General features: G+C 37.5%; 4 protein-coding genes across 7 annotated transcripts; 3 read left to right on the top strand and 1 right to left on the bottom strand.

The window, feature by feature from the left end:
* Window positions 1–1,273: 1,273 nt before the first annotated feature.
* Window positions 1,274–9,662, bottom strand: LOC137937890 (cytochrome B5-like protein). Its single transcript, XM_068783078.1, has 6 exons — window positions 9,540–9,662; window positions 7,839–7,951; window positions 7,711–7,748; window positions 5,727–5,804; window positions 5,542–5,633; window positions 1,274–1,774 (listed from the first exon to the last, which is right to left on the bottom strand). The coding sequence occupies exons 2-6, from the start codon at window positions 7,912–7,914 to the stop codon at window positions 1,708–1,710; spliced, it is 351 nt and encodes a 116-aa protein (XP_068639179.1). The 5' UTR covers window positions 7,915–7,951; window positions 9,540–9,662; the 3' UTR covers window positions 1,274–1,707.
* A 3,234-nt stretch (window positions 9,663–12,896) lies between these two features.
* LOC137937887 (lysM domain receptor-like kinase 3) lies at window positions 12,897–20,882 on the top strand. 4 transcript variants are annotated; one of them, XR_011109678.1, is made up of 13 exons: window positions 12,897–14,280; window positions 15,406–15,495; window positions 16,095–16,400; window positions 17,114–17,259; window positions 17,367–17,456; window positions 17,560–17,665; window positions 18,776–18,927; window positions 19,015–19,112; window positions 19,226–19,373; window positions 19,566–19,673; window positions 19,950–20,117; window positions 20,456–20,551; window positions 20,695–20,882. XR_011109678.1 is itself a non-coding variant. In XM_068783075.1 (12 exons), exons 1-11 carry the CDS (start codon window positions 13,695–13,697, stop codon window positions 20,112–20,114), a joined length of 1,995 nt encoding a protein of 664 aa, XP_068639176.1. In that variant the 5' UTR covers window positions 12,897–13,694; the 3' UTR covers window positions 20,115–20,117; window positions 20,695–20,882. The 4 variants fall into 4 exon arrangements, 3 of the variants coding, with proteins under 3 accessions (XP_068639176.1, XP_068639175.1, XP_068639174.1); XM_068783075.1 differs by lacking the exon at window positions 20,456–20,551; XM_068783074.1 differs by lacking the exon at window positions 20,695–20,882 and having other exon boundaries at window positions 20,456–20,687.
* A 1,001-nt stretch (window positions 20,883–21,883) lies between these two features.
* LOC137937889 (senescence/dehydration-associated protein At4g35985, chloroplastic-like) lies at window positions 21,884–23,838 on the top strand. The gene is made up of 5 exons (XM_068783076.1): window positions 21,884–22,695; window positions 22,811–22,941; window positions 23,052–23,218; window positions 23,371–23,455; window positions 23,543–23,838. The coding sequence occupies exons 1-5, from the start codon at window positions 22,108–22,110 to the stop codon at window positions 23,700–23,702; spliced, it is 1,131 nt and encodes a 376-aa protein (XP_068639177.1). The 5' UTR covers window positions 21,884–22,107; the 3' UTR covers window positions 23,703–23,838.
* An 899-nt stretch (window positions 23,839–24,737) lies between these two features.
* On the top strand, window positions 24,738–26,430 carry LOC137937427 (senescence/dehydration-associated protein At4g35985, chloroplastic-like). The gene is made up of 5 exons (XM_068782488.1): window positions 24,738–25,295; window positions 25,391–25,524; window positions 25,730–25,896; window positions 26,025–26,109; window positions 26,271–26,430. The coding sequence occupies exons 1-5, from the start codon at window positions 24,738–24,740 to the stop codon at window positions 26,428–26,430; spliced, it is 1,104 nt and encodes a 367-aa protein (XP_068638589.1).
* The last annotated feature ends 529 nt before the right edge of the window (window positions 26,431–26,959 follow it).

The raw sequence follows: 26,959 nt of genomic DNA, 5'->3' as shown, positions 1-26,959 counted from the left end.
AAAGTTGTGGATGATGTGATAGACCTAGACATTAGTTGAGCTTCCAATAGATGTCACTATTGTTGGTTATCGTTGGTCGTATATTATAAAATATAATATTGATGTGACAATTGAAAGGTATAAAGCGTGATTGGTGGCCAAAAATTACACACAAACATTGCGGATGTATTTGACAAGTTTTCTCTAATGGCTTGCATGAATATAATTCAAATTTTATTTTTGTTCCAAAAACTAAAGGTTGCTTTTATTTCAACTTGATATTAAAAACATGTTCCTCTATGGTGATTTTTAGGAAGAAATTTATATAAAATAACCTCTTGGGTATGTTGTTGAAGCTAAAAATAAAAAAGTTCGTAAACTACATAAATCTATTTAGGGTTTGAAATAAAATCTCTAGGGTCTAGTTTGATAAATTTAGTAAAATTATCACAACCTTTGGATTTTTGAGGAGCCACTCTAATCATTCTTCATTTGTTTTGAGACTACGGTTCTTGTAAATGACAATGTGTCGAATAGAAGTGAAACAAAGATATTAGCGAAGTGAAATATATCTTTGTAGACACTTTCAAACCAAAGATCTTGGATCTCTAAAATATTATAGGGATTTAATAACCATAAGCAAGGTGTAATATTGTCACAAAGGAACTATATCACTGACATATTTTACTAGGACATCTCTTATGAAGTTTGGTCAAAATTTGTGGGATTAGGACATCTCTATACTAAAAGGCAAGATTATGTACAAAATATTGGTTGGACAACAGATATATGTGATTGTGATATTGCTTTTCCTATTAGTATATAGGAAGCTCCCTCATGATTACCTCTAGATAAAAGGATACTTAAATGTAAATTACTTTGGATTTAAACTGAACAAAAAAAACTATGACAAGTTTTTGTGTATTTATTGGAGGCAAATTCATTAGTTGGAAGAGTAAAAAACAGAACGTAATGACATTTTCTAATTCTGAGGTAGAGTATCATGCAATGACTCATATGTAAATGAACTTATATGGATTTAGTTAGTGTTAAATGAATTAAAACTTACTTCTAAAGACATACGGTGCTTATATGTAACAATCAAGTAGCATCTTTATTATCAATAATTTTATTTTCCATGAGAAAACAAAATTAGAAAAGTTAGCTTCATTTTGTGAGAGATACAATGATTAATGGCAAACTAGTTACCCCCCTAAGTTAAAACCATTAAACAGATTGGTTCACAAAAAGCCTCTAGGAAAATGAGACTTCAATAAAAAAAATGTTACCAAGTTATAGTTCAAACTTAAGGGAGAGTATTAGAAGTCAAAGAGTATTTCAATAACTTCCTGATAGTTCTATAATATTATAATCAAGATAGCCCCATTAAAGTATTTTGGTACTCTGTCTCTCCCCAATTGGTGCGGTTGAAACCATTTCATTGTGTTTTAATTAATCAGCGCCTACTTAACAACAAGAAAAACAATTTAAAGAGTAGCTTTGGTCAAGAAATAACTCTTGCAGATGACATATGAAGAACACCATCATTGCTACTCAACTTTTTTTTTTTTCTGAAAAATCAACTTATCCATCTTTTAGTACGAAATTAGGTAATGCTTTTACGCACCTGATAGTTCTGTAACAGACGCAGCAGCAGCAGCAGCAATAGCTTCACACCCCTCTTCAAAATTGACAAGATACCATCTTTTCCAGTACCACTCATCAGCGTCACTCCTTCAAATCTCCAATATAGAATTCTTCAACCATGTCAAAAACTCGTGTGGCATGCTGAGGCCTGCAGATAGAAAAAAAACATAAAATGATAATCTCGGTCTCACTAGGGAAAACAAAACGGTTCACGAGAAGAAAAGGAGACATAAAACATCAAAATGGTTTTATAAATAAAAGCTCAGCCATTAGTTGTTTTTAGTGAAAATAACCTTACAAAAATTAAAGGAAAATCCTTAGCTTATTAGTTGTAAAAACAGTCTTTTAACTGTAGCTAATCATTTTCAGATGGATTTGAACCCAACTTCGACGTGATATCTTTTCTATGGGGCCTAGTTCATGCCCCGCTTTGTACCCATAACCGGATCTAAGGTGGAAAATTTTCTAGCTGTTAATTGGGAAAGAGCCTCTAAATTTTGGTTAGTCACTTGGAATGGACTTTAACCCAACTTTAACAGTTATACAAATCTTATAAAACAATTAAACAGATCGTTAGCAGTTGCCTTTTTTATATCCAATTAATATTAAAAAATGATAAAAATTACTTTCAATAGATCAAAATGTTCAATAGTTCAAACTGATTTTATTGACAATTAATTTACTTCAATATAATTACAACAATGTCATTATCTCTGTCTTATTACTCAAGATTGATGAAATAAATAAATAATCTCAAATGAATATCAACATGAATTTGTGGCATAATAGATAAATGTATAACAAAAAAAAAAAGATCAATTTTAAGTCATTCAATTCAAATTCGGTGGTTAAATTAAAATTTGGGTGCAGGTGGACTTAGGGCCACACTCTTCTTTTCAGAAATAAAGGTGGTCAAAAGAATCTGAAAATCATGGTTATCAACTAAATGTCCACCTAAAGTAGGACTTGTTGATACTACTTGTTAAGGAATAGTCCCACATGGATTAGTGAGTACGAAGATTTTGAATTTATTAGTTGGGAAAGAAGTTTCATTTTCCACTATTATAAATAAGGGCTCATGTACTCAAATTACAAGTCAATGAAGTTATTCTCTTTTCTAAAAATTCAACATGGTATCAGAACAGGTACTCATATGTGGGCTTACACCTAAACTATCCACTTGTAGAGCCACAAAAAAATGGCCTACACCTAAAATATCCACTTATAGAGCCACAAAAGAGAGTCTATACCTAAACTATCCACTTGTAGAACCACAAAAGAGGGTCTACACCTAAACTATCCACTAGTATAACCACAAAAGAGGTCCTACACCTAAACTCTCCACTTGTAGAGCCACTAAAGAGGGCCTACATGTAAACTATCCACTTGTAGAACCACAAAAGAGGGCCTACACCTAAACTCTCCACTTGTAAAGCCACAAAAGATGGCCTACACCTAAAATTATCCACTTGTAGAACCACAAAAGAAGGCCTATACCAAAATTATCCACTTGTAGAGCCACAAAAAATGGCCTACACGTGAGGGGGAGTGTTAAGGAATAGTCTCACATGGATTAGTGAGTACAAAGATCTTGAGTTTATAAGTTGGGAAAGAGGTTTCTGTGAGTTAACTAGGTCAACCCATAGAGATAATATGATCCTTTTTCTGATCTATCATCTCTAGTAGTTTAAGTTTGTATTTATCCTTTTTTTTCTCTTTTTAGTTCCAATACCCATTGTTTTCTAGGCCTTTGCAGCTCCATACTAAGTTTTTCAAATTGCAAATTATATATTTACAAAAAGATACTCGAGTCTACTTTCCAACGCAAAACGAATTTTGGCAATCGGAGTTTTCTACAAAAAAAAATAAATATTTGAAGCAGTAAAAATCAAACTGCAAGAGAAGTTCGAGCAGCAGCAGAAAGCTTCTATTTTCGAGTCTTATGCCATCAAGAACGAGACTTGACAGGTAGAATTATATATCCAAAAAAAGATCCGTAAGTCTATTTCTTATCAATTCTAAATCTGAGTTTTCTAGAGGGTGATATTGTTCTTGGAAAAGTCAATGATGACGCTAGCCAAAGAAGAAATAGTACTCAGTTCGGCCAGATTACAAATTCCAAAATCTATCGGATTCTTTATCTCAAAAGAAGTATATTTTATGAAAAAAAATTATACTTGGTCAAGTTTATTAAGCTCTACTGTTATAGTCTCCTCTATTTTTCAAAAAAATGGTCACTTTGGAAGTATGAGTATTGCATAGTCACCTCCTTCTAGCTAAAGTTGTTTTTCCTTAAGTATTTATTTAGTTTATCATCTTGTGTTTTTATCACTTCAAAAAAATATCTAGTCCCACTACCTAAAAAGTATAGGAGTGTGTCCAACATCCAACTTGAGTCAAGTCTCTAATTCTCCACCTAAGAGGTGATTTGTGTTTGAGTTACCCTTAAAAAGTGAGTAGTTTTTTTTTTAAGCTCTAAAGTTGGGCTAGTTTTTCGGCTTTAAAATTGAGTAGGAGTGTGTTTCAAACTATGACCATTTTGACTACAGTATGGAGCTTTATCGTACAGCTAGGAGTAATTGTCTTCTCCCATATTGTGTTTTGTCTAAGTTGGATCTCTATGTCCTTTTTATCCCCAGCTTGAGGGGAGAAGAAGTACAAGAAAGAGGTATTTTGTTCCACATGTTGTGGTAATTTTTATGTGACCAAAATATTCAACAAAGGGGGAGCATAAAAGATAAAATTTTTGCATCTATAAATAATTTTTTGCAGCAAAAAAAATTGAAGACCAAGAATCTTTTTCATTGCAAGCTGAAGTTATAAAATCCAGCTTGAAGGGGAGTATTGAAGAGAAGATATGGAAGACTCTTACATGACTCTCACAGGAAAAAGTCTCACAGAGCCAAAATTAATATGGTGGAGTCTAACATGAGTCTCACAGAAGAGTCTAAGTTTAAAGGTGTTTTAGTTATGTTAGTCTTCTATTTATGTTCAGTTGTTTAATTATTCTAGGACTTATCTTTAAGTGTTTGGGGTGTAATTGGGACAATGGTAGTTTAATTATAATTGGACTCTACTATTTTCCTCTATTATAAATAAAGGTTCATGTACTCATATTACAACGAATCAATGAAGTTTTTCACTTTTCCATAAATTCAACATGGTCTCGGAACAAGGACTTATATATGGGCCTACACCTAAAAATATCTATTTGTAAAGCCACAAGAAAGGGCTTAGACCTAAATTATCCACTAGTAAAACCACAAAAGATGGTCTCCACCTAAACTATTCACTTGTAGAGCCACAAAAGAGGGCCTACACCTAAATTATCCACTTGTAGAGCCACAAAAGAGGACCTACACGCAAGGGGAAGTATTAAGGAATTGTCACACGGATTAGTGAGTACAAAGATCTTGAGTTTATTAGTTGGGAAAGAGGTTTGCTAAGTTGGCTAGTCATTTTGGGATGGGCCTTGGACCAAACTTCACACTACCTCTTTTAGAATTGCTTTCACCAATCACACCAACGCAAATTGATAGATTGAGTTCCAAACTTTTCCTTTTTTGAAAAGATGAAATTCTATTGAAGGCCGAAGACAATTAAATCAAGGAAAGATGGAACAGGCACCCATAACAACGAGCATTTGAAGGTTAACCCCCTTTGCTGAAGAGCCACCAGTACAATTTTCTGAACAAGGAACAGGAGTCCAGCAAGAAACACAGTCAAGAGCAAGGAGCTGAATATTTTTTATGATGCCACGGAGATTTCTGCACCAACTGGTTACAACTTTAGGATCTCCTTCAAACATGAGAGAACCACCAATGGAATCCGAGGCCATGAGAACTTGCTAACCTAGTGAAATCTGCTGCACTGGAAGATTTACAAATAAAAAGGGGAAAACAATTGGATGCATACCCATAAAAGCCTTCAGTTGAATCATCTCCAGCATGTGCCAATATTGCATCACCACCTGGATGTTCTTCCACATATGGTGTAACATCATAAACCTACAATACGCAGAAGCATGTATTCCGTCAGCATGAGGTTATCCTGCTGGCATGGAATAAAGAAGTCATTGAACACGAAAGCATTACTGAAACCTTTTTTTTTATGATAATCCAACAATCATTCTTTTTGTTGTGGAGAGCAACTTCAGCTTTTGAGTATGTTTTTGTTGTCTGGGCACAATAAAAGATCAACCCATGAAACACAACAAAGAAATTCAACTTTTCACAGCATAGTCAGTTTTACTCAGTAGAGAGCTACAGTCAGAACAATTGCACAGCTAGAGCACATAATGGAGCTATACTTTCATTGGCATCATCTGTCATTGGTGGATGGTTTTGCAAGCAAAGAAGAAATGGTGCTAAAAATTTTCTAGTTGATACAGTTTTATGTGGCGCCAGAACCTGAGGAAACTTTGCCAGTTAATTTATTTTTGAATTACTAGTCTACATAAATTTTCAAAGTTCTTAAACCACTCTTCTCAGACTCTAAGAAATTTGACTCATCCTAAGCCATACAATACAAAATGGATTCATATTTCCGGTCAGAGATTCAACTTCTCAAACAAAATCATAATTTGAGATATTGTTTTTTGTAATTGCGGTCAACAGAATCAGATAAGGCAACATGCATCACAATCAGGTATTATAAGATTTATGCCTACTATCAGGATGGTGAATAAAAAATAAGGCCAGCAGATCTATTCCAGAATATTGGTAAAAACAGAAGCAAGGTTTGTCAAGAAGGCAGTTTTTCATGAAATTTTCCCCACTGTTAAGTCAAAAGAATTTAGTTAGTTAGGGTATGCCACATTAGATATTTCATGCAACACATTGCATTGGCATGCGAATAAGTCATTGTAACAAAGGTTTTCCAACCCAGATATTAAAGAATAGTCTACATAGATTAGTAAGTAAAAAGATTTTGAATTTATTAGTTGTAAAAGTGACTTCCTAACTTGGGTAGTCATTCTGAGATGGATCTTTGGGCCCAACTTCACATATTATCAGAGTAGGTGCTCATATGTGGGCCTTCACCCAAACTATCCACGTAGGAGCCACAAAAGATGGCCTTACACGTGAGGGGGAGTATTAAAGAATAATCTTACATAGATTAGTGAAAACAAAAATCTTGAGTTTATTAGTTAGAAAATAAGCTTCCTAACCTAGCTAGTCATTCTAGGATGGCCATTAGACCCAACTTCACACTAGAATCAGGAACCCTCCCCCCTGACTTACCCCAAGTTTACGTCTGGAATGGGATAAACCGACCCAACAGAAGGGGCGAATCCGACCTCCTGATCAGACGTGACCTGCCCCTTGAAAAAACAAGTTGACCCAGTTGAGTCACAGATTGACTTGTTGGGTCAAAAAACCATGATCATAACCAGGATGTTACACTTGCACTCAAGACCCACTGAAATACCGAGTCAGATCAGGACTTGGGCATACTCAATGCGAGTCAAGGGAGACTTGCCCAAACTCCTGATCTAACCCGTGCAGTAACAAATCTCAGCCGACCCACCCGAGTCACAGGTTGAGTCAGCAAGTTTTAATCCCCTGATTATAACCCATGCAAAGGTTTGGATAACTTTTGCTTCTAGCCATGCTAGTGCATCCAGTAAAAGGATGACATGTAGTAAAATATGGTAATTTTGGAACTTCTGTCAACAATGTACCAGAGGTTAGTAATAATATAGAAGATTTTCACCAGTCCTGCTTTGAGTGATTAACCCCACATGAACACTAAGTTTGAACAATGGAGTATGAAGCTCTCTCCAAGTGTTGATAAGAGTTCCAAGCAGAAAAGAAGTCAGACCATCCAATATTCCCTCAAGTAAACAATGACTACACCCATAGACAACTTCACCCTTATGCAACAGCCTGCATACAAACCATCTTCACAAACCCATAAGCATTCTGCATTTCCATGACTAGAACCTTGATCCACCTTTAAAGAGGTCCAGAACTTTCTTCTGACTTAAACGGCTACTAACGAGAAAAAAATGAAAGATATATGAAGATCACAACATAAAAGTTAAACAAAGACTCACAAGATAAAAGAGTTATGAGTGTATACCTTCTCATTCGGGTTTGGTGGAACTACTCTTGCACCACCTGCATCGGTGCCCACAATGAATTAGTTGAAAGAACATATAAGAAGACTTAAACCTAATGGGCATAAAAGTATAGAAGGAAATAAGTTACCACTCTTGATTACTAATGAAGCCAAGAAAATAACTCCAAGTAAGGCTCCCAAAACCAAAGTTATTAGTATAACCATCTCCCAAGTGTTCTGGCTAAACCGAACAGTAGAATCTCTGAGTAGCATAGAAGAAATAGAAAATTCAGAGAGGAAGAAATACCAGTAACAGTGAAATCTTTTCCATGATGTTAATATTTCTTATGACCATAACGAAACTAATTAATCTTCCTTACGATGCTAGATGACAGATGGTGTATGTTATTTCTGCAATCAAGTAGCACTCCTCAGACATTGAGGACATATAGTGTATGTATTTTGATGAAATTGAGAATTTATGATAGATTCTGGATGTATCTAGGCAAACACCCTAAAAGTGCCAATAGCATTACTGACACCTTGGTTAGGGAAAGGGATCCCCTGAAGCACCTCATTGTAAGAATGTTGCTACCCTGCTGACCTTACCTTGGCATTTCTTTGTGGGTGTTGTTTTGCTGCACTTTTATTTCATTTTGTATCTGTTTTTTCTTGCACTCTTGCCTCCTTTGAGAGCCCTCTTAGTGGGATCGTTTTTCTCATTGTTATCAAAAAATTACAAAAACAAAGTACCATCTCTCAGAGTCTTCACCAGTAAATTGAAGAAATCAGCATTAAATTATTCATCACTGCAGAACACTCATAGGATTTACTTGAAAAAAGTTCCAGGTTTTATTTGAATGAATAGTACCTGGGGTTTCAGCACATTCACGCTCATCTAGAAGAACAATCAACTGAAAAGCTGATGTACAACATAAATATGGTAATTGACATCTCCTCAATACATATTCAAACATTTTTTTTTATAAGAGGAACAATAAACTGAAAAGCTGATGTACTACGTAAATATGGTAATCGACATCTCCTCAATACATATTCAAACAATTTTTTTTAAGAGGAACAATCAACTGAAAAGCTGATGTACTACATAAATATGGTAATCGACATCTCCTCAATACATATTCAAACATAAAGAGGAAATTTTCTAAAAGTTGCAATGAATTCAAATAATAGATTACACAGGTGTATTGAACTTGAATCTGACTGTTGTATTTCTTAATGAACAAACTGGGGACACCATTTAACCCTAAAGAACCAGTAAACTAGCAATGGACTGTGAATAAGAACCCACATGAGGTTACTTTCAACTTAGACAACTAACTTTACCCAGCAATGTGAAGCCGTTCACAATTTTCTTTTGAAAGGTATAAGATGTCTTTCAGAAAATCTGTGCTAATATTAATTAGAACATACCAATCTCAATGACCATATGTTGTCCTCTCTGAGTTTAAACCATGTGACAGTTTGTTCCCAACCCAATAATCCCCCAGAGAGAGAATATGTGGAAGTCAATGGAAGATGAGATCGATAGTTCAGTGTGGGCCAGACATTTTCAGTATCAAAGAATTCTCTCAAAGTCATTAAAAAGCTTAAACCAATGAAGCAAATGCGGGTCGAAATATTCAGTGCGAAAATACAGCAACTAAAATGGAAAAATTAAAAGATTGTTTGAAGTTTCTTGAACAGCGCAAGCGTGTGGCAAAGTGTATCTACCTTTCATTTGAAGCAAGAAAAATTAAATTTACCTATTCGAAATACAAAAACCAACACGCAGTACAGATAAAAAAATGAGGTCAGCGAAGAGTGCATACTAGTAGCGGAGACCTTACCTCACAGAAACCCTAACTTCTCAAAGAATGGCAGAGGCAGTGGAAGTGCACCAGATTCTGTTCGGCTCCGAGGCTCGAAATTTGAACTTGCACTTCGAGCAGCAGGAGCAGGCCAGTCCGACAACGTTCAAGTCCAATGGAAGAGCAATGTGGGAACCTTTCCCAATGATTCACCGTGTGGTAGCTGAGTGGGCCCCAGCTTTGATTGTGTTAAGTGGACCCATCCGATACCCAGTCTAATTTTGGGTAACTTTCGAATTCAACTTTTTGATATTGTATTGTTAAATTTAGCCAATTAGCTGCCGGTCCCATCGAAAAACTATATTTCTCCTTTACTTTCTCTCTCATTTTCCATTTCTCTCTCATTTTCCATGGACATCATCTTTCATATCACATTTTCTTCATTTTTTGTGTTCCAAACACAACCTAAGGGCATGTTTGTAATCCCCATAAAATAAAAGAACAAGAGAGAAAATTATTTTCGGTTGTTTGGCCGTAGAGAATCATTGAGAGAAGAAAAATATCACTTTCTCTTTGTTAATAATTTTTCTCTCACAAAATGATATAATTTGGGATAAAAAAAAAGAATTTGAGAGAAAATCTTAATCATCAAAATTTTAAAATATTATTAATTTTTTTTCATTTTCATTTTCTACGTGTATTCAAACAAAAAAAACTATATTTCTCTTTTATTTTCTCTTTGATTTTCCATTAACATCCAATTCAAAATTCGTTCACTTAAGACTCGTATGGATAACAAAATACAACTATATTAAGGTTAAAAGTTAAAAAAAAATGTCATCAAAAAACTATAGTATACCGATTGTTCTTCGTACCTTGAATCTTAAATTTGTTTGTCTTTTCAAATCAATTATCAGTTTTAAAATTTTAAAAATTGTGAAAAATGTTAAGAGTTTTGTAATACAATAGATCCTTGATAACGAGGGAAAATTGTTTAGCTTTTAATCTCACATTACTAATAGGGAGGGACTTGAACTTGGGACTAACTTGTTTTGATACCATATTGAAACCAATGCACTAAAAGGTTCAAACTTTTGAGGAAAGCAACCCCACGGATCTTATACAAAAACTGACTTGGTTTATAAAAACAAATATTCCAACACTCCCCCGCAAAGAAAAATAGTGAACAAATTCGATAGGAGCGGAACTTAACACGGACCAACCTGCTTTGATACCATTAATGTTCGAACTTTTTAATAAAAAATCCACTGGATATTATACAATGACTGATTTGATAGAGACAAACAAATATTCCAACGGATGATTTGAATACTTCAATCTTTAATTCTCTCTCGAGTCATCGCGAGTTTCATGCAAAGCATCCATGCTCGCACGCATGCTAGGTCTCGCATGCGTCTTTGCCCGGCAGCAGAGCGAAGGAAGCTCAGGCGAGGAAGACTGGGAGCGACATTCTCTGAAGTCTGGACACAGAGATTGATTGACAGCGCCTAAAGCTAGAGTGGAAACGACGTGTCCGGTTGCAGAAGCAAGACGAGACCAACCCCCATGACTTTTTCTTTTCATTAATAAGAACCAGTGCATTACTCAAAACTACGAGAGAGATGCTTTCTCCGTAGATTCTGTACGCAACATCCAGACTGGATTATTCACTTCATTTTGCCTCCCCCATAATTGCAGACCGATTTTCTTAAGCAAAATAATTGCTGGATTCAGGATTCCAGCACGGCAACTCACATGGGTTCAGCAGCACATGCATCAGCGTTAGTCGTCTTCTCGGCCCTCCTCTTCGTCCTGTACAGTTCTAAAAAATTAATTGTCGGTCCCAAACACCAAAAGGAGAAGGGAAAGTAGAAAGCATTCTGCTCATACAATTGGACACTTTATTCTTTGGAGTCAAATCTCGTATAGCAGTCACATTTAACAAAGCTCAAAAGCTTTCGACATGTAGTAAAAATCCTCACGGTCAACATGTGCAATTATCTGAAGCCAAAAGCCAACTTCATTTTTAGCTTATTTCTTTCTCCCCTCTAGTCAGAGTTCAGTGATTGGCGATTGCCCCGGTCGGTCAGAGACGCAGGGACAGCGCCGGAAAGCGAATCACGGGACGGGAGTAGTGAACTTGGATTAAAGACTTGAAAGCTAACGTGTATATATTTATAGCAAAATATACATCTGTAAAGAGCGAATTTTTTCGTGGAAGACGAATTCTCTTTCACTAAAACGGCAAGAGCAGCAGTAGTGCTTTCATGGAGTAATTACTGTTTTAGGGTAAGAGCGACGGAGTTCAAGTTCAACTATTCCCGGGTAAACAGCAGCAGAACGCCTTTGTACACATTAACTGCCATTTATAAACTTTAGTTTCTTTTAGGGTACAGTTCTCGATTGTTGACGCTGGTGTGATGGTTTTCGTCGTCTTGCTCCAGGTTCTCTCATGATCCTCTGAGATTTACAGTTGTTCTCAGCTCACGTGCGGCCCCATCGTCGATTTAATCGGCACGTAACGGCGATTTTTAATGCGAACGGCCAACCGTTCACGCGGGCTTCGGAGCCTCGTGTTGTTTCACGTAATTATTTGAAACTCAGAAACCAAGGTTAATAATCTTTTAGTTTTTAACTACAAATTTGCCGTACAAAGTAAAAACTTCCTAGATTGTGTAAATGGGCCCACGAACCCAATCATAGGAAGAATGAAAACTTTAGTAACGATAATTAAAATTATGCAATAATAGAAATACTAGAAGGTTGTAAAAGGAAAAGAAGAAACCGGTTAAACCGTCCGTGCGAGGCACGGCGACCACGCGAGCGTCAGGCAGGCATCACCGAGGTACCAGTCTAACAGAACACACGTAATCCGGATTTCCCGATTTCTTTTGTTGCTCAGGGGGCAAGCCTTTTTAAATCTGCTGCTGCATGTCCCACCGCTCTCCCTACTCTCGCGACTTGTGCCTTGCTTTCCCCGAGAAGGCTTCAGGATTACAGAAAATATGGAATTGACTTCCCAAAATATCCCTCCCACTATTTCTTTTTTATTTGTTTATTTTCTATCTTAATCAGAATTCCTGCTCCCTAAACCACTCCACTGCCACTAGTTCCAACCATGACGAATCTCTTCTCTATCGGTTCCCATATCGAACTGAGCAACGTACAAAATTATCTAAATTTTTTTCTCGCTTTTTAAATATTTGGATAATGACTACACAATAAAAATTATCGACGTGGAAATTTAAAATTTACTGTTAAATGAAACTTAGGTTTGGCATTCATGTAATATTATGTTATGGGAGGGGTAAATATCTGTCTTCTCGCTAAAAATCTCTACCCGCCTTTTTTTTTTGCTCGCCTGTGTCCTTTTACCTTTAACAGCTAGCGAGAGAGAGAGAAAGAGAGCAAATGCGAAGTTTTGTTTGACATTTCTTTCTATTCTCCTCAACACAGTGCACACAAAACCCTCTTTCTCGTTCTTTCTTCTCAGTCTTTTTGCGAACTAGTTTCGGACGTCCAACCTGAAATTTGCATGAATTTCAGTTGTTTGTGATTGTTGTTTCTTCTTACGTGCTCCTGTCTGTAGTTGATTTCTTTGCGATCTCCACCTTTCAGCCTCTGTAGAATTCTAACATTGCGTGTTCTGTTTCTCTTTTCTTAATCTTCCGTTTGTGGTTAGCACACTTTCTTCAATTCTATTGTGGAAATTCCGGTGATTCCTCCTAGCTTTGGCCTTTTTCTTACATTGTTGTGGTTCTGCCCGATCTACGAGTTTGTGTTGTTTATTTTTAGTTATTTATAATACATTTTGCTCCTCAAATACGCCCTGTTTGAGGAAATTCGTTGCTGGTTCTATCGCTAATTGGACTGTTCATGTCGAATTTTGTCTAAGACCATCGTTTCAGTTCATTAATCTCTCATCACGTTTTTTTTTCCTTTTTTATATCTAATTCTTTATTTAGTGGCCGAATTGTGTTCTACGCTCTGTGATCTCATGCGCTTGTGATTTCCAGTATTTAAATTGGATATTTACATCCTCTATTGAATTCTAGTATTGTTTTTTCTCATCAAACTCGTGTAAATTTTCTACAACTACGAACTAGTAGCTGCTGACTCTCAAATTTGCTCATCGAGACTAGTGCAACCTTGCTCTTTCAGTTCATTGATCTCATTGCGAGCTCGTGTACTAGAATGAAGTTTCTACGAAGTTCCATTTTAGCTCTCCTTTTATTCCTTAGTCCAACTGCGGTCCTTTCTGCTCCGCTGCCATTAAATTGCTCTGATGCCGATCGGCTCTGCACTTCCTTTATCGCTTTCAAGCCCACTCATCACCAAACTTTTGCTGAAATCCAGAGCATGTTCGATGTTCTCCCTGAAGACATATCCATTGAAGGCAACGGTTATGACTACTTCTTCATTAAAAAAAATTGCTCCTGTTCTTCAGGTAAAAGGTACTTCACCAACACAACGTTCACGGTCAAGAAGGATGAAGGATCGGTGTATGCTATGGTTATCGATGCGTATAGTGGGCTTGCATTTCTGCCAAACACGACAAGAAAGGCGCGAGCCGGTGCCGTGGTCTCATTGCATCTATTCTGCGGATGCTCCAGTCGTTTGTGGAATTACTTGGTGAGTTATGTCATGCAAGAAAGGGATACAATCGCTTCATTGGCGAGCAGGTTTGGCGTGAGCATGGAAATCATTGAGACGGTGAATGGGATTGCAGATCCTAATAATGTTACAGTGGGATCATTATATTATATTCCACTGAACTCAGGTGTGCACTACTACTTTCGTTTATCTTCTGCAAAAGTTTCTCTATTTAGGTGTTTCATAATTGAGAATTGTTCGAGGTGAAAAAAATGGGCCAAGAACTAGAAGAAGAGAATCTTTCTTTGTGTCTTCTTATCTAATTTATGCGGTGGTGAAACCCAATGATTGTAATCTAGGAAGGAAATGTTTGTTTGGATCTTTGATCTGCTACTCATCTTCGTCTCCTGTCAGAAGTTTTCCCATTTCCGTTTATGTGGATGACGTATCTAAAGAGCAGAGGATGTAACAGGAACATCACGGAAGTAAGAAGTATCAGTTTACAGGAATTCAACTATCATACAGCTGTGATTTGAAGTCGTTTTGGCTGCTGCAACGTAGTCATTATATGGTTGATCGAAGAACATGCTAATCTGATCGAATCCAATTCTTGTCTTGAAATTAACTAGATCCAAGGCTTAGATAAAGGATTATTAGTCAGTTTGGGAAGACAAAGATTTTCTCGTAGTTTCCTAATATAATAATGTCGGGTATTGTGCTTTTGGCCAACTCTTCCAATTTCTCAAAAGAAGAGTAGTTTACCAAATTTCCTGTTTTTAACTGATCTGTGAAAGATAATCTCAGTTTTTTTATTTACCAGCTTCCTTTACAATGGGTTTATACCCAGACCACAGGCAGTGGAACTCAAACCTGAGACCTACTACAAAACCCTCCATTAGATTGACTAAGTAGAAGCCCAAGCCTCAATCAATTACCTTCTCTAATTATAATAGCACTAGTATAAACATTTGAAACTATAGCCAACATCCTTGTGAGCTTTCAATGCTTACAATGGTCAAATCAAGTCTTTTCTTCAATTTTGACACCTGCAGAATAATATTAAGAAAGTCAACATACATGTTCTTCCTAAGGAAAAGAAGCATGGAGGTGTCCACAAACTAATGACCCTCAACAATGTAGTGGACATCTCTTCAACTGATCGTTGTTTAATGGCAATAATACCTGGTAAACATCCTGGATAAATACTTCCTCCATGATATTTTTGCAATTTCTAAGGAGCTTGTGCTTATACTATTTCATATGCTTATGAAATGGTGGTGTCAAACTGATTTTTTTAATCTATTTTTTGCAGTTCCTGGTGAGCCATATTCTATAGACAAAGGGATATCTTCTTCTCCAGCACCTGCCACACCTCCTGTTTCAGCTGATATCAATTTCCCAGGTAGTCATGCTCTAGACTACTGTGAGTCTTTGTTTCTAGTTTCACTGTTGAAGCTAGTCAGTATCTGGGAGTTAAATTTGTTGATTCCATGAGTGATAATGTAATTTGAGGTTGAGAAATGACATCTGTGCAAATGGAAATTGTTATATGGTTTGAGCTTTTTGATGAAATGAGAAAATAAATTGTTATATTCTGCCCATGCAAGTCACTTTGGTCTATATGAATGTTTAGCATTTCTATTTTTCTAATCAGAATTGTTACATGCAAACATGTGGAAGTGTGACATCCCATTACTGGAAAGAACTTACTTCTTTTCAAGATTGAGCTTTTCTTATCAATAAATAATAAAATATAAATGATAGTGGTGACTGCCACTAGAGTTAACTTGTATACTAATAAACATTTAGAATCTCATGGTACTTTATCCTTGCTAGAAGACCCCAGTGTACTGGAACATTTTTGGAGTCCAACTTCCTTTATTAATCTGCTCATTTCTCATTTCTGTCGATTAATGAAAAGATAGAACTTTACAGAGGCAAAGAGTGTACATCTTGTTTTACATGTTTAAGCAGGAGAGCTAATTGCAACCTTATTTGCAGATTCTGAAGGGCACCATTCCTCTCATTTTCCATATGGATGGATCTTAGGGAGCATGGGAGTTGCTTTGGTACTGATACTTGGTGCTGTAATTGTATGTGTTTCATTCAAATCAAGGATGTGTTGTAATCAAGTCCCAGGGAGTCATGGAAAAGATCCTAATAGGAGAACCTCTCACAAATTTCAAACCCTTCAAAGGCCCAGTTTCTGTTATGGCTCAGGACGGTACCTTTGCTGCAAATCTGGAAAGTGGGACCCAAAAAATGGCGATGCGGCACATCATCAAATGAATGTTCATGTTCCTAAAGGTCACAAGTTATCCATACTGTCAACTATTTAAAGTAGTGATTAATTCACATTGTCAACCGTTCAAATCAGTGGTTATTGGCTATTCTCTGTTCGAGTGAGTTGTCTAGCTAGCTGCTCCAGTTAGTAGATAGTCCATAAAGTGCTTTGCTGAAATTCACATGAATAATGTGGCATAACCTATTCTTTCCAAGAATGCAGTTTTTGTACTAAGTGATGAGTATTTCAGGCAAACTTCAACAACCAAATGCTCGGTAGGAGAACTTTATATATAACTTTTTAAGGGTTTGGTTTGGCTATTTGTGGCTATAGCCCAGGTTTGGTTTATAAAAAATTATATTGAGAGAATAAGATAAGAATTTAGTGGTATAGGATGTAAAATTACAGAATGTTCCACTTGTTCATCTCAAGATTTTCAATGATTTTCATTATTTCAGCTGGGAATAAAGATATGGGTTTCACGTAAAGTAAAATTCCGTGAACCTTAAATGAGGATTATATGTATGATTTAACTAAAAGCTGTTTCATACGTACAAGAGCAGTGCAACAAGTGTCATTAAAGAAAAAGAGAGAATCTATTAATTATCCCTGCTTAGTTCCAGTTGTTGCCAATCCTATCTTCCATAGGCCATCCAATGCATATCTAGATCCTGCTTTTGGTAGTCTTTGTTACAATGGTTATTGTACACTGATTTGTTTTCTTTTTTCTATGCAGCTATTGTTACAAACGTGCTTGATGTGGAGAAGCCCATAGTTTTTTCATATGAAGACATTTTCTCTTCAACTGATGGATTTTCTGATGCAAATTTGCTTGGTAATGGGATGTATGGTTCGGTCTATTATGGAGTTCTTCATGATCAGGTCAATCTTCATTCAACACATTTTTTTTACTTTCAAAATAACATGTTCTTTTGTTTTCAGTTTTCTTTGTAACCGTTTATTGACTAGAGAGTTATGAATCTTTATAGGAGGTTGCTATCAAAAGAATGACTGCTACAAAAACTAAGGAATTCATGGTAGAGATGAAAGTTCTCTGTAAGGTCCATCATATGAACTTGGTACTGCTCATACTCTATTATGTGACTGTTTAATTTCCAAGTTTCTCCAATGTTTTGGTAACAGTTTTTCTAACTACCATGTGCTTCACTTTACGTTGTCAAGGTAGAATTGATCGGTTATGCTGCCACTGACGATGAGTTGTTCCTCATTTATGAATTTGCTCAGAAGGGTTCTCTTAAGAGTCATCTACATGATCCTCAGAACAAGGGTAATGGCATCTCAGAAACTAATTCAAGATTAGTTTTTTAAAGAAGCCTGGGCCTTTATATGTTCATTTTTTTGTTAATAAAAATGATTTTTTTTTGTACAAGGTTTTATATAATAATAATTCCAGGTGGCTTTAAGAAGCTTCAGCTATTCAATGTGCTTTTGTCCTATAGAGTTAATTAGTTTGTGTAAATAAATGCCAATGAATGTTTGAACTTTAACAAAAATGGTTTAACTTTTTTGAGATCTTGGGTGAAACCTTTTAAGAGTACATAATCCCCTTGCACTAGAAAGAGTACTTTGTTTGGAAATTGATGATATCAGTGCAAAAAGCTATCTGGTTTTATTGTTATTCTGTGTACAAGCTCTACTTTCCCCGAATAGTTTCTATTTTATTTATATCATTCTGCTGAAAATATGAACACTAACTGGAACTAGTCCTTCATTTGAAAAATACATGCCAGAAACCTAATGCTACAAAACATTGACATTAAATAGTAACTGAAAATGGCAATAAGCATGATGAAAATCAGTGAACAAAAAGAATACACTTTGCACTTTTGTATGGTAAGACAGTACTTCATTTTAGACAGGAGAAAGGCATACAACAGAAGAGTTTACAAGATCAAACGTAATCGACCACATGACTGAGAGACTATGGGATATTGCATTCAAATGGATAGTGAAGTCCCCCTTACATACACGAGATACACTGCTAATAACAAGGTCGACCATGCAGATATATCCATGCTAGGTATTAAAAAGTGGAGTGCTCTTCCTAGTAGAAGGTGGAACTTCATAATAATCATATTGATCTGAAATTTCCTGCAGTCACACAAGCTAGAAACTTCCATCACTGAGACAGGGGCAGCTAGGTAAGCCCCAGAGTTGGACAAGCCAAACACACCTCCTGAAAGAGGCATGATGGGTTGAGATGAACCCACAACATGTTGTTATGCTGTGCCAGTTATAAGACTTCTCTTGAGCAATTTACATAAACAACAAAATATTCAGTGCTTGTTATAAGACTCTTTTTTTGCAACTTGTCTTATATTTGGTTTTAAGAAATGATTCCTTTGGGTTCTAAGTTGTGGAGTCACTGCACCTTCAGGTCATACATCTCTTTCTTGGATTGCAAGAGTTCAGATTGCACTTGATGCTGCAAGAGGCCTTGAATATATTCATGAACACACCAAGGCTCATTATGTTCATCGAGATGTCAAAACAAGCAATATCTTACTTGACAGTGCACTAAGGGCAAAGGTTATTAATTTAGATATGAAATCATGGTTACTGTTGTTACCTAAAGTTTTGACTGAATGAGTATGATTTGCTTTAATTTGATAACAGATTTCAGATTTTGGACTGGCTAAACTTATTGGCAAAACTGGCGATGGAGAAGCATCTGTCACTAAAGTTGTGGGAACTTTTGGTTATTTGGCTCCAGAGTAAGCAAAATGCAGTATAAATTACATTCTTAATAAATGCTCCCTGAAATTTGCAGTTCACACCTCATTTAGAAAATTTGCCATTTACTGACTTAGTTCCATGGTTCCTTTAGATACCTTAGAGATGGCTTTGCTACCACCAAAAGTGATGTGTATGCATTTGGAGTAGTTCTGTTTGAGATAATATCGGGAAAGGAAGCAATAACAAGAACAGCAGGCAGAGCACTGAGCAACAATGAAAGGCGCTCTTTGGCATCCATTGTAAGTCCTGTTCTAGTATTTATAGTTGTGTAAATCAGCTTTTAACATGTTAAGGCTGCAATGTAATTCCATGTAAGTGATTCTGAGGCTGTGTGAATCTCAAATTTTGTGGGGACTATATAACTGTCATGATGCACATACCTCCTCCCTCAGTCAAGGGTGACTTACACTGGTTACTTGGGTGATATTCAGATGTTAGCTGCCCTCAAACACTGTCCGAGTTCAGTTAGCATGGAAGGCTTGAAAGAATACATTGATCCTAATTTGGCTGATTTATATCCTTATGACTGTGTTTGTAAAGTAAGTTTCTGTTGAATCAACCTTACCATTTCTTTTCCAATATCCAGTTATATTCTAGAAGTATAAAACTCTACATGAAGCTCTTTCATTTCCAATATCGAAGTACTGAGACATTGTGAAGTAAGTGAACAGATGAGTGAACAATGTGCGAGCTATCAAAACGATGAAAAGAGGGGAGGGAAAAACCCTTTAAAGTAGAGAATCCAAGCTTGTACAAGAAAGTCAAAATTGAGGGCAACAGTTCACCTTGTTCTGAAACAGTTTTTGCATTTGTAGGTGGCCATGTTGGCAAAGCAATGTGTGGATGAAGATCCAATTTTGAGGCCAGACATGAAGGACGTTGTAATCTCACTGTCACAGATCCTTCTCTCTTCTATTGAGTGGGAAGCTACACTTGCAGGAAACAGCCAAATTTTCAGTGGGCTTGTACAAGGAAGATGATTGGTTAGTTCCTTTTTGGCACTTTTTTACAACAATTTGTGTATATAGGAGCAGAATTGGTTCCTTGTTCCTACTTTAAACCCTCGTTTCCAAAAATACGAGTTCTTCTTTTTCTTTCGAGTTCTTTTTTATTTCATGAGAAAATTTTGATTTGTAAGATATTAATGTCGATATTGTAACAGAAAATACAGAACGGTGTGTACCCGGAGTTGATATAAGACATATTAGCTACTTATATCAGCTAGATTTGCCTCTGAAAATGCTGTCTTTTCTGAAAAATGAGAAGTAAAGTTGAACGAGTACTGAAATTTATTAACTATAATCATCTTTTCTGTTTTTAGTGGCTTAAGCAAACAAAGAGCGGTCTTTCAGCGAGTTGCAGATACGTGAGAAAGTGTGTTACTTTGGATTTCATCTAATGCAGATAAAGTTATTTGGTATTATTGATGGTTTTGGAGTTCTATCTACCCGAGTGGCCACTAATTCAACTGAGGAAATTTCTTCAATGTCTTCAGTAGACGGACGGGTTTAAACTTCGAAAATAGGCTTGGTTTTTATTGTGCATGCTTTGCTTGTTCAGGAGATTGGAGTGGACCGTTGTAGCGGTGTTGGTAGAAGGGGTGCGGGTTAGGACTTCGGAGCGGGCGTTTGGTAATCAGATTCTGCCCCCAAAAACCTGACTTAGAAACCCACTTCTGCAAAATTTCGTTGTACAGATGAAAATCAAATTAAGCGTGTAAAATATAAATCATATATAATTGGAACAGGATAAGTTATTTTTTATATTTTTTATATTTCTTTTAATTTGATTATTATATTTTATTCAATGTACTTTTTAACTATCCAATTATATAATAGTTGAGCTGATAATCAGGTAAATAAATAAAATAGCTGTAAAAAATATTTTATAAAATAAAATAAATTACATTAAAAAAAATGGATCCATTGATTGACCAGCCTGAAGGCAAACAACTACATGAGATGATGTTTTTGTTATGGATGGGGTGGAACCAGAGGAGAGGGCCCTAGAAATGCAGCTGATTTCGCTCCAGCTAGATTATCCAAGGCACTGAACGACGAGTTTAGCAAAAGAAGCTAGGTTACATAGGCTAAAGAAGTAAGACTAAATATTCCAGGCAAAGGGGCAGCAAATCCATAGATGATCAATGGTCTCATCTCAAAGGCGGCAAAGCCTACTAGAAACACTGACGATTGAGGTTCCTCCCTTCATCAAGTTATCTAGAGTAAGAAATTTGCCTTTCAGGGACTCCAGACGGAAATTTTGGATGTAGGAGGCACGAAAAGACTCTAGGTCAGACTTGCACAATTCCTACCGGCAGGTTGGTCATAATTTAGGAGACTAACCCCGTAACACTCGTGGCTGGCTTTGTTTAGTCCAACGACAAGAATTGGGTTGGGTTAGCACGGCTTACACCGTCATATTCCTTGCCTCTCTCATCATCTTTTCTGGTAAGTCAAAAAGCGTTGATTCCATCCAGGCTTGCAAGGCTTATGTAAGCGCAATTCTTGGATCAGCTTACGCTGGAGTCTTGACGAGCCAAGCACCGAATTTGCCTTTGTTTGTTTGCACTTTTGCCCTTTTGCACTCCTTTCTGCTTAAGGTTAAAATCTTTATCCTGTTTGAAATCATCGGTGACGTTTGCTTCCGACATTTTCGATTGATCTCTTCCCCTTTTTTTATAATACAAAAAAAAATGTCCCAAATTCTCAATTGCAATCTTTCAATTCTCCTCGAGTTGGGAATGGAATAAAGTGATCGCCGACCCAAAAGTAGAGAAAGACCTGCTTTTTACCCGAAGAATAAATTGAACGGTGATTGTGTGAATGAATAGGGAATATAGTTCTTGTTCGGCTTATCAAATCCTTTCCCCATACTAAGAGATATTATTCTTGTTCAGTTCTTCTCCGTTGCCGCATTTTCTGGCCAACAATTCTTCTCCAGTCAACCAGTTCAGTAGAAATCGGCAAAAACATGAATTGCTTCAGGCCCAAAACCCGCCGATCTTCCCCGAAAACCACTTCTCCTGTGAAAACAGAAACTAACCAAACCAAAACCAGGGAAGAAATTCTCTTACGAATCCCAAACTCCTCAATCCACCTCATGGAAGGGGGCGAGACGGTACAACTCGCTCAAGGAGACTTCGTGGTGGTCAGGCTCGTCGAAGACGATGTAGTCCTAGCCACCTTCATCAAGGTCGGGAAAGATCTTCAGTGGCCCTTGACCAAAGACGAGCCCGTAGTCAAGGTCGACCGACTCGATTATCTCTTCTCGTTACCCAGCGAAGGAGATGAGATTTTAAGCTATGGTGTGTCTTTCTCTGAAACCGGCTCTGGGTTGGATTCACTGGACGCGTTTCTCCAAGAAAATTCATGCTTTTCCTCGCCTACTTCGGATTCTCCCCCACCGCCTGTTGCTCCTTTGGACGCTCGAAAGCTGTACTGGAAAAAGTTTGCACCCCGGGTGGAGGACTACAATGGGGTCATCGCTAAGGCCATAGCCGGAGGGACAGGCGAAGTCGTGAAAGGGATTTTCAAGTGCAGCAATGCCTACGTTAAGCTGGTGGGCTGTTTCCGTATTTTAGTTTTTGTTTTCTTTCTTTCTATTGTTCATTCGAAGCCTGATATTTGATGCTCCCGGTTCCCGTTGTTGAACACACATTTTGATGTAATATCAGATTCAAAAAGAAGGGGAGATGATACGGTCTCGTGCCCCGAACAATGGCATCGTGGATGAAATACCATACGGAGCCCAAAGCAACACAGAGAAGAAGAAGAAAAAGAGTGAGATTCAGAAAGGCATGAAAAGGTAGACATGGTCTTGCCAAAAGGTTGAACTGTAATACATTAACCTTTTCTTTCGATGTGGGGATGCTTATTCTTTCATATCTTCCTTTTGTTCTGACGATTTGGTTTTAGGGTAAGGAAACTATCGAAAATGACAGAGAAGATGAGCAAAACATTGCTGAATGGCGTGATGTTAGCGTCGGGATCTGTTACTGCACCCTTGATTCGATCACAAACGGGCAAACGATTCCTAGCCATGGTCCCCGGCCAAGTTCTCTTAGCTTCACTAGATGCAGTCAGTAAGTGCTTCCTGATTTCTACCCTGCACAGAAGACGGTGCTTATAGTGTTCTTGAGTTTGATTATAACCTAATTATTGAAGTTCAAACGGTGGGGGGGAGAGTACCGCGAATGAACCGGTGATGAGTTTGATTTATTGACAAAAACTGCAGATAGGGTCTTGGATGCATTAGAAGCGGCTGAAAAGGAAACTTTCTCTGCCACGTCCACAGCAGTATCGGGAGCCGTCTCCAGAAGGTAATATGGACAGGCATAGCTACAAAGTAAATCTCCCTATTGAGCTTTTGGCTTGTAGATGTGAGCGTGATCGTTTCCTGGTAACAGATACGGCGAGAGTGCTGGAGAGATAACGGAGGACGCGTTTGCCTCGGCTGGACATGCTGCAGGGACAGCTTGGAACATCTTCAAGATCAGAAAAGCCATCAATCCCGCTTCCTCTCTTCCTTCTTCAATTCTGAAGAATGCAGCAAAGACTAAGGCTTGATGCAGAGAAAATACATCAGTTTCTGTTAAATGTTTTGTTGTTGCTCACCTTAGTTCATAGAGAGGTTGTATGTTGCTCACCTTACTTCTGGTTAATGTGGATCGCAGAAGGAAATTCTAAATTTATTGATCATCTACACCACCACTTTGAAATGCAGAATATAAGGTCAATTAGATACTTTTTGGGTGGTAAAGTATGATTTTCACCAATGAAATATGCAATGGATCTTTTAGATAAGTCAAGCTTAGTGAATTGTAAATCCATTAATACACCCATTGCAGTAGCTTATAATATTCAAACACATTCTAACAGTTATTAATTCTCCATAATGGGGCGTTACAATACCTAATAATATGTGAATCAGGCATGCCAATTTATACACTCTTTTCTATCAGCCTTATATGGAGGCCTAAAAGAGAATGAGCAATATCTTTTAAGGGCATTAACACGGTTGGGTATTTCATTGACTTGTTGCAATTCGAGTATATTAAGCTTGTCTAGTGTTATCCTCCAAGTGAATTATAGGAAACTAGATGGGTGTAGTTCAAATAATCTAAGAGAATAGTACCTACAATTACCCTAATAATAATATAAAAAAAAAAACAGAAGAAGCTTATGCATGTTATCCCTGAAAAGAAATAAGTGTAGGAAAAGCAGAATACTGTGTGTAAACAAAATTGTCATCGTCTTTGGCTAGAGATCACTTGATGGTGATTGATTTGTGGCTGCAAAGTTATTCCTCAGAAGGTTAGTTTTATGAATAAATCGAACGGGAATGAAATGAGCATCTTTGTAAAAGTAATCCCATTCAGAAAATGGCTCCAGTAGTATCTAATTCCTGGCAAGAAAGCTGCAGTTTGCAACTCTTTAGCTCCTACCTCAAAACGCAGAAACTGCGGCGCTTTGATATCCAAGAGTTGTTCATGGAAGCAGATTAGGGAGCTCTCTTCTCCAGACGTTCTCCACTACCTGCCTGAATCCAGTTCACTTTTTGTGACTTCTCCGTTGAACCCAAACTCAAACAACACAGAAAACATGAACTGGGTCAGGCTTAGAAGCCGCATGATTGAGACAGAAAAAACCCCGGCCAAACCACGAGAAGAAACCATCCTTCGCATTCCAAACTCCACAGTTCACCTCATGGAAGGCTGGGAAACCTTAAAACTTGCCCAAGGCGATTTCAGTCTTGTTAAAATCGTCCAAGATTCTCTGGTGCTCGCAATCTTTGTGAAGGTCGGGGAAGATCTTCGATGGCCTTTAACCAGAGACGAGCCGATTGTTAAGGTCGATCAACTGCACTATCTTTTCTCGTTACCGGGACAAGGAGGCAAGCTTTTCAGCTACGGAGTCACCTTTTCTGAACAAAATGCTGGATTGCCTTCACTCGACTCACTTCTTAAAGAGAACTCGAGCTTTTCCATGTCTTCATCAGACTCTGCTCTAGCTGCTCCATCTGACTCCAGCGGCCTGTATTGGAAGGAATTTGCTCCACGTGTTGAGGACTATAACGGACTTCTAGCAAAAGCCATTGCCGCAGGGACCGGCGCTGTGATTAAAGGGATCTTCGAGTGCAGCAGTGCTTACTCCAATCAGGCGAGGAGATTATGCTCATTTGCTTTACGAGGAAGCACAACTAATTCAGATTTTAGCTGTTCTGTTTTTTTTAACATCCAGGTTAAATATTGCAGGTCCAAAGTGGTGGAGAGATGATTCGAACTCACCTCCGATCCGTCATCGGCAAAGCCTCAGGCAGCGAGGTTGCTGATACAGCTCAGACTAATGTCAAGGAGGAAAACGACAAGCTTAAGATGGGCTTGAGAAGGTGATCAGTTAATAGTTAAGCTGATTTTCCCCATTCTCGTCTCTGAGAAAAATCCACTGTAATGGCTGGAATCTTAACGATTTTCTTTCCAACTCGATGGTGGTAAATTCATATGAATTACGAACATTCGTGGTGAGCCATATATATGTCCTAGGATTTGTCTCGTATTAGATAAAACGAGATGCTCTGTTGACTGTGATTTTAGGGCGAGGAATATATCAAACATGACGGAGAAGATGAGCAGAACATTGCTAGAAGGGATCGCACTGGCCTCAGGTTCCATGGTCATACCTTTAGTTCAATCACAAGCAGGCAAGAGATTCCTAAGCTCGACCTCCGGCGAGGTTCTTTTGGCTACATTAGACGCAGTCAGTAAGTATTTATTTAATGATCATCATTTTGATAAGCAATTCTCTCCATCGATCAAACTAACGCAGGCGAGACTTCTAGCCATCTTGTACTAAAATTGATAGCTAATGAATTTTGATAACGAATTGCAGACAAGGTTTTTGATGCATTGGAAGCAGCTGAAAAGGAGGCTTTTTCTGCAACTTCTACTGCAGTAACAGGCGTTGTTTCCCAAAGGTAGGTCTGGAACTTGGATTTTACTTAGCCGCTTGCTTCAGTCGATAAATAGAAGACTTGACTGACTGATTTGGAGTCCAAATAAGTGCGTCAGAGCATAATAGTCATCAAAGTCAGTCATTGGTTTCACTCATAAATCATAAGGTCCTTTCTGGTAATAGGTACGGAGAAGCCACCGGAGAGATGACGAACAATGCGTTAGCCACAGCAGGGCACGCGGCTGGAACTGTTTGGAATGTCTTCAAGATGAGAAGAGCCTTCAACCCTACATCAATGATCCGAAATGGAGCTAAAACAGGACGACCCCCAAATGTATCGTAACTATATCAGAGAGGAAGAGATATGTACCCTTTTGCTATACGAAGAATAAGTACGTAGAGTAAGTATTATCTGCAAGAGACTTGTTGATCAATAAAGAATAAACACATAAGGTTAAATAGTCTTCTTTTATTTTCTTTTACAATTGAAGAAAAAAACAGTTTCGCAATCATCCAGTTATCCAGTATTGTGGAGTTCAGAAATCAACAGATCCAGAAAAAACATGAATAGCACTAGGCAAACTATATATGCATTAAATATCATAGATGCAATTTGATTCACCTCCGAACAACATGAGAGACCGCCAGCTGGTATGACACTAGAAGTTTAGGCAGTAAATGACTAGGAATGGGCAAGAAATAACAACCACATCTAGGAGAGCCTCCTATAAAACCATTTTTATCATCTGGAGTTGAATCTACCTAGCCTCATAATCCAAGGGCAGAAAACATTATTGTAGTAGTCATGACTAGAGATATAGGGTAACAGGTTTCAGGAATCAACAAACTGGCAGGCACTTTCTAAGGGGCTT

The sequence above is a fragment of the Aristolochia californica genome, unplaced genomic scaffold, assembly GCF_029961685.1.
Source record: "Aristolochia californica isolate CCGP_79_NKW_82.1479 unplaced genomic scaffold, dmAriCali1.0.hap1 SCAF_7, whole genome shotgun sequence".
Classification (NCBI taxonomy): Eukaryota; Viridiplantae; Streptophyta; class Magnoliopsida; order Piperales; family Aristolochiaceae; genus Aristolochia; species Aristolochia californica.
Note: the sequence above shows the minus strand (reverse complement) of the source record. Positions and strands in the feature narration are given on the sequence as shown.

What these genes read in the sequence shown, in the direction of transcription:
- LOC137937890 (XM_068783078.1), bottom strand. Translation starts at nt 7,914, where the DNA reads ATGGTTATACTAATAACTTTGGTTTTGGGAGCCTTACTTGGAGTTATT. An exon ending in TTCATTAGTAATCAAGAGTG is followed by an intron (nt 7,749 to 7,838) that starts GTAACTTATTTC and finishes GCACCGATGCAG; the next exon opens with GTGGTGCAAGAGTAGTTCCA. An exon ending in GGATTATCATAAAAAAAAAG is followed by an intron (nt 5,634 to 5,726) that starts GTTTCAGTAATG and finishes TGCGTATTGTAG; the next exon opens with GTTTATGATGTTACACCATA.
- LOC137937887 (XM_068783075.1), top strand. Translation starts at nt 13,695, where the DNA reads ATGAAGTTTCTACGAAGTTCCATTTTAGCTCTCCTTTTATTCCTTAGT. An exon ending in TTATATTCCACTGAACTCAG is followed by an intron (nt 14,281 to 15,405) that starts GTGTGCACTACT and finishes TATTTTTTGCAG; the next exon opens with TTCCTGGTGAGCCATATTCT. An exon ending in AGCTGATATCAATTTCCCAG is followed by an intron (nt 15,496 to 16,094) that starts GTAGTCATGCTC and finishes CCTTATTTGCAG; the next exon opens with ATTCTGAAGGGCACCATTCC.
- LOC137937889 (XM_068783076.1), top strand. Translation starts at nt 22,108, where the DNA reads ATGAATTGCTTCAGGCCCAAAACCCGCCGATCTTCCCCGAAAACCACT. An exon ending in GCAATGCCTACGTTAAGCTG is followed by an intron (nt 22,696 to 22,810) that starts GTGGGCTGTTTC and finishes ATGTAATATCAG; the next exon opens with ATTCAAAAAGAAGGGGAGAT. An exon ending in AGCTTCACTAGATGCAGTCA is followed by an intron (nt 23,219 to 23,370) that starts GTAAGTGCTTCC and finishes CAAAAACTGCAG; the next exon opens with ATAGGGTCTTGGATGCATTA.
- LOC137937427 (XM_068782488.1), top strand. Translation starts at nt 24,738, where the DNA reads ATGAACTGGGTCAGGCTTAGAAGCCGCATGATTGAGACAGAAAAAACC. An exon ending in CTTAAGATGGGCTTGAGAAG is followed by an intron (nt 25,525 to 25,729) that starts GTGATCAGTTAA and finishes CTGTGATTTTAG; the next exon opens with GGCGAGGAATATATCAAACA. An exon ending in GGCTACATTAGACGCAGTCA is followed by an intron (nt 25,897 to 26,024) that starts GTAAGTATTTAT and finishes AACGAATTGCAG; the next exon opens with ACAAGGTTTTTGATGCATTG.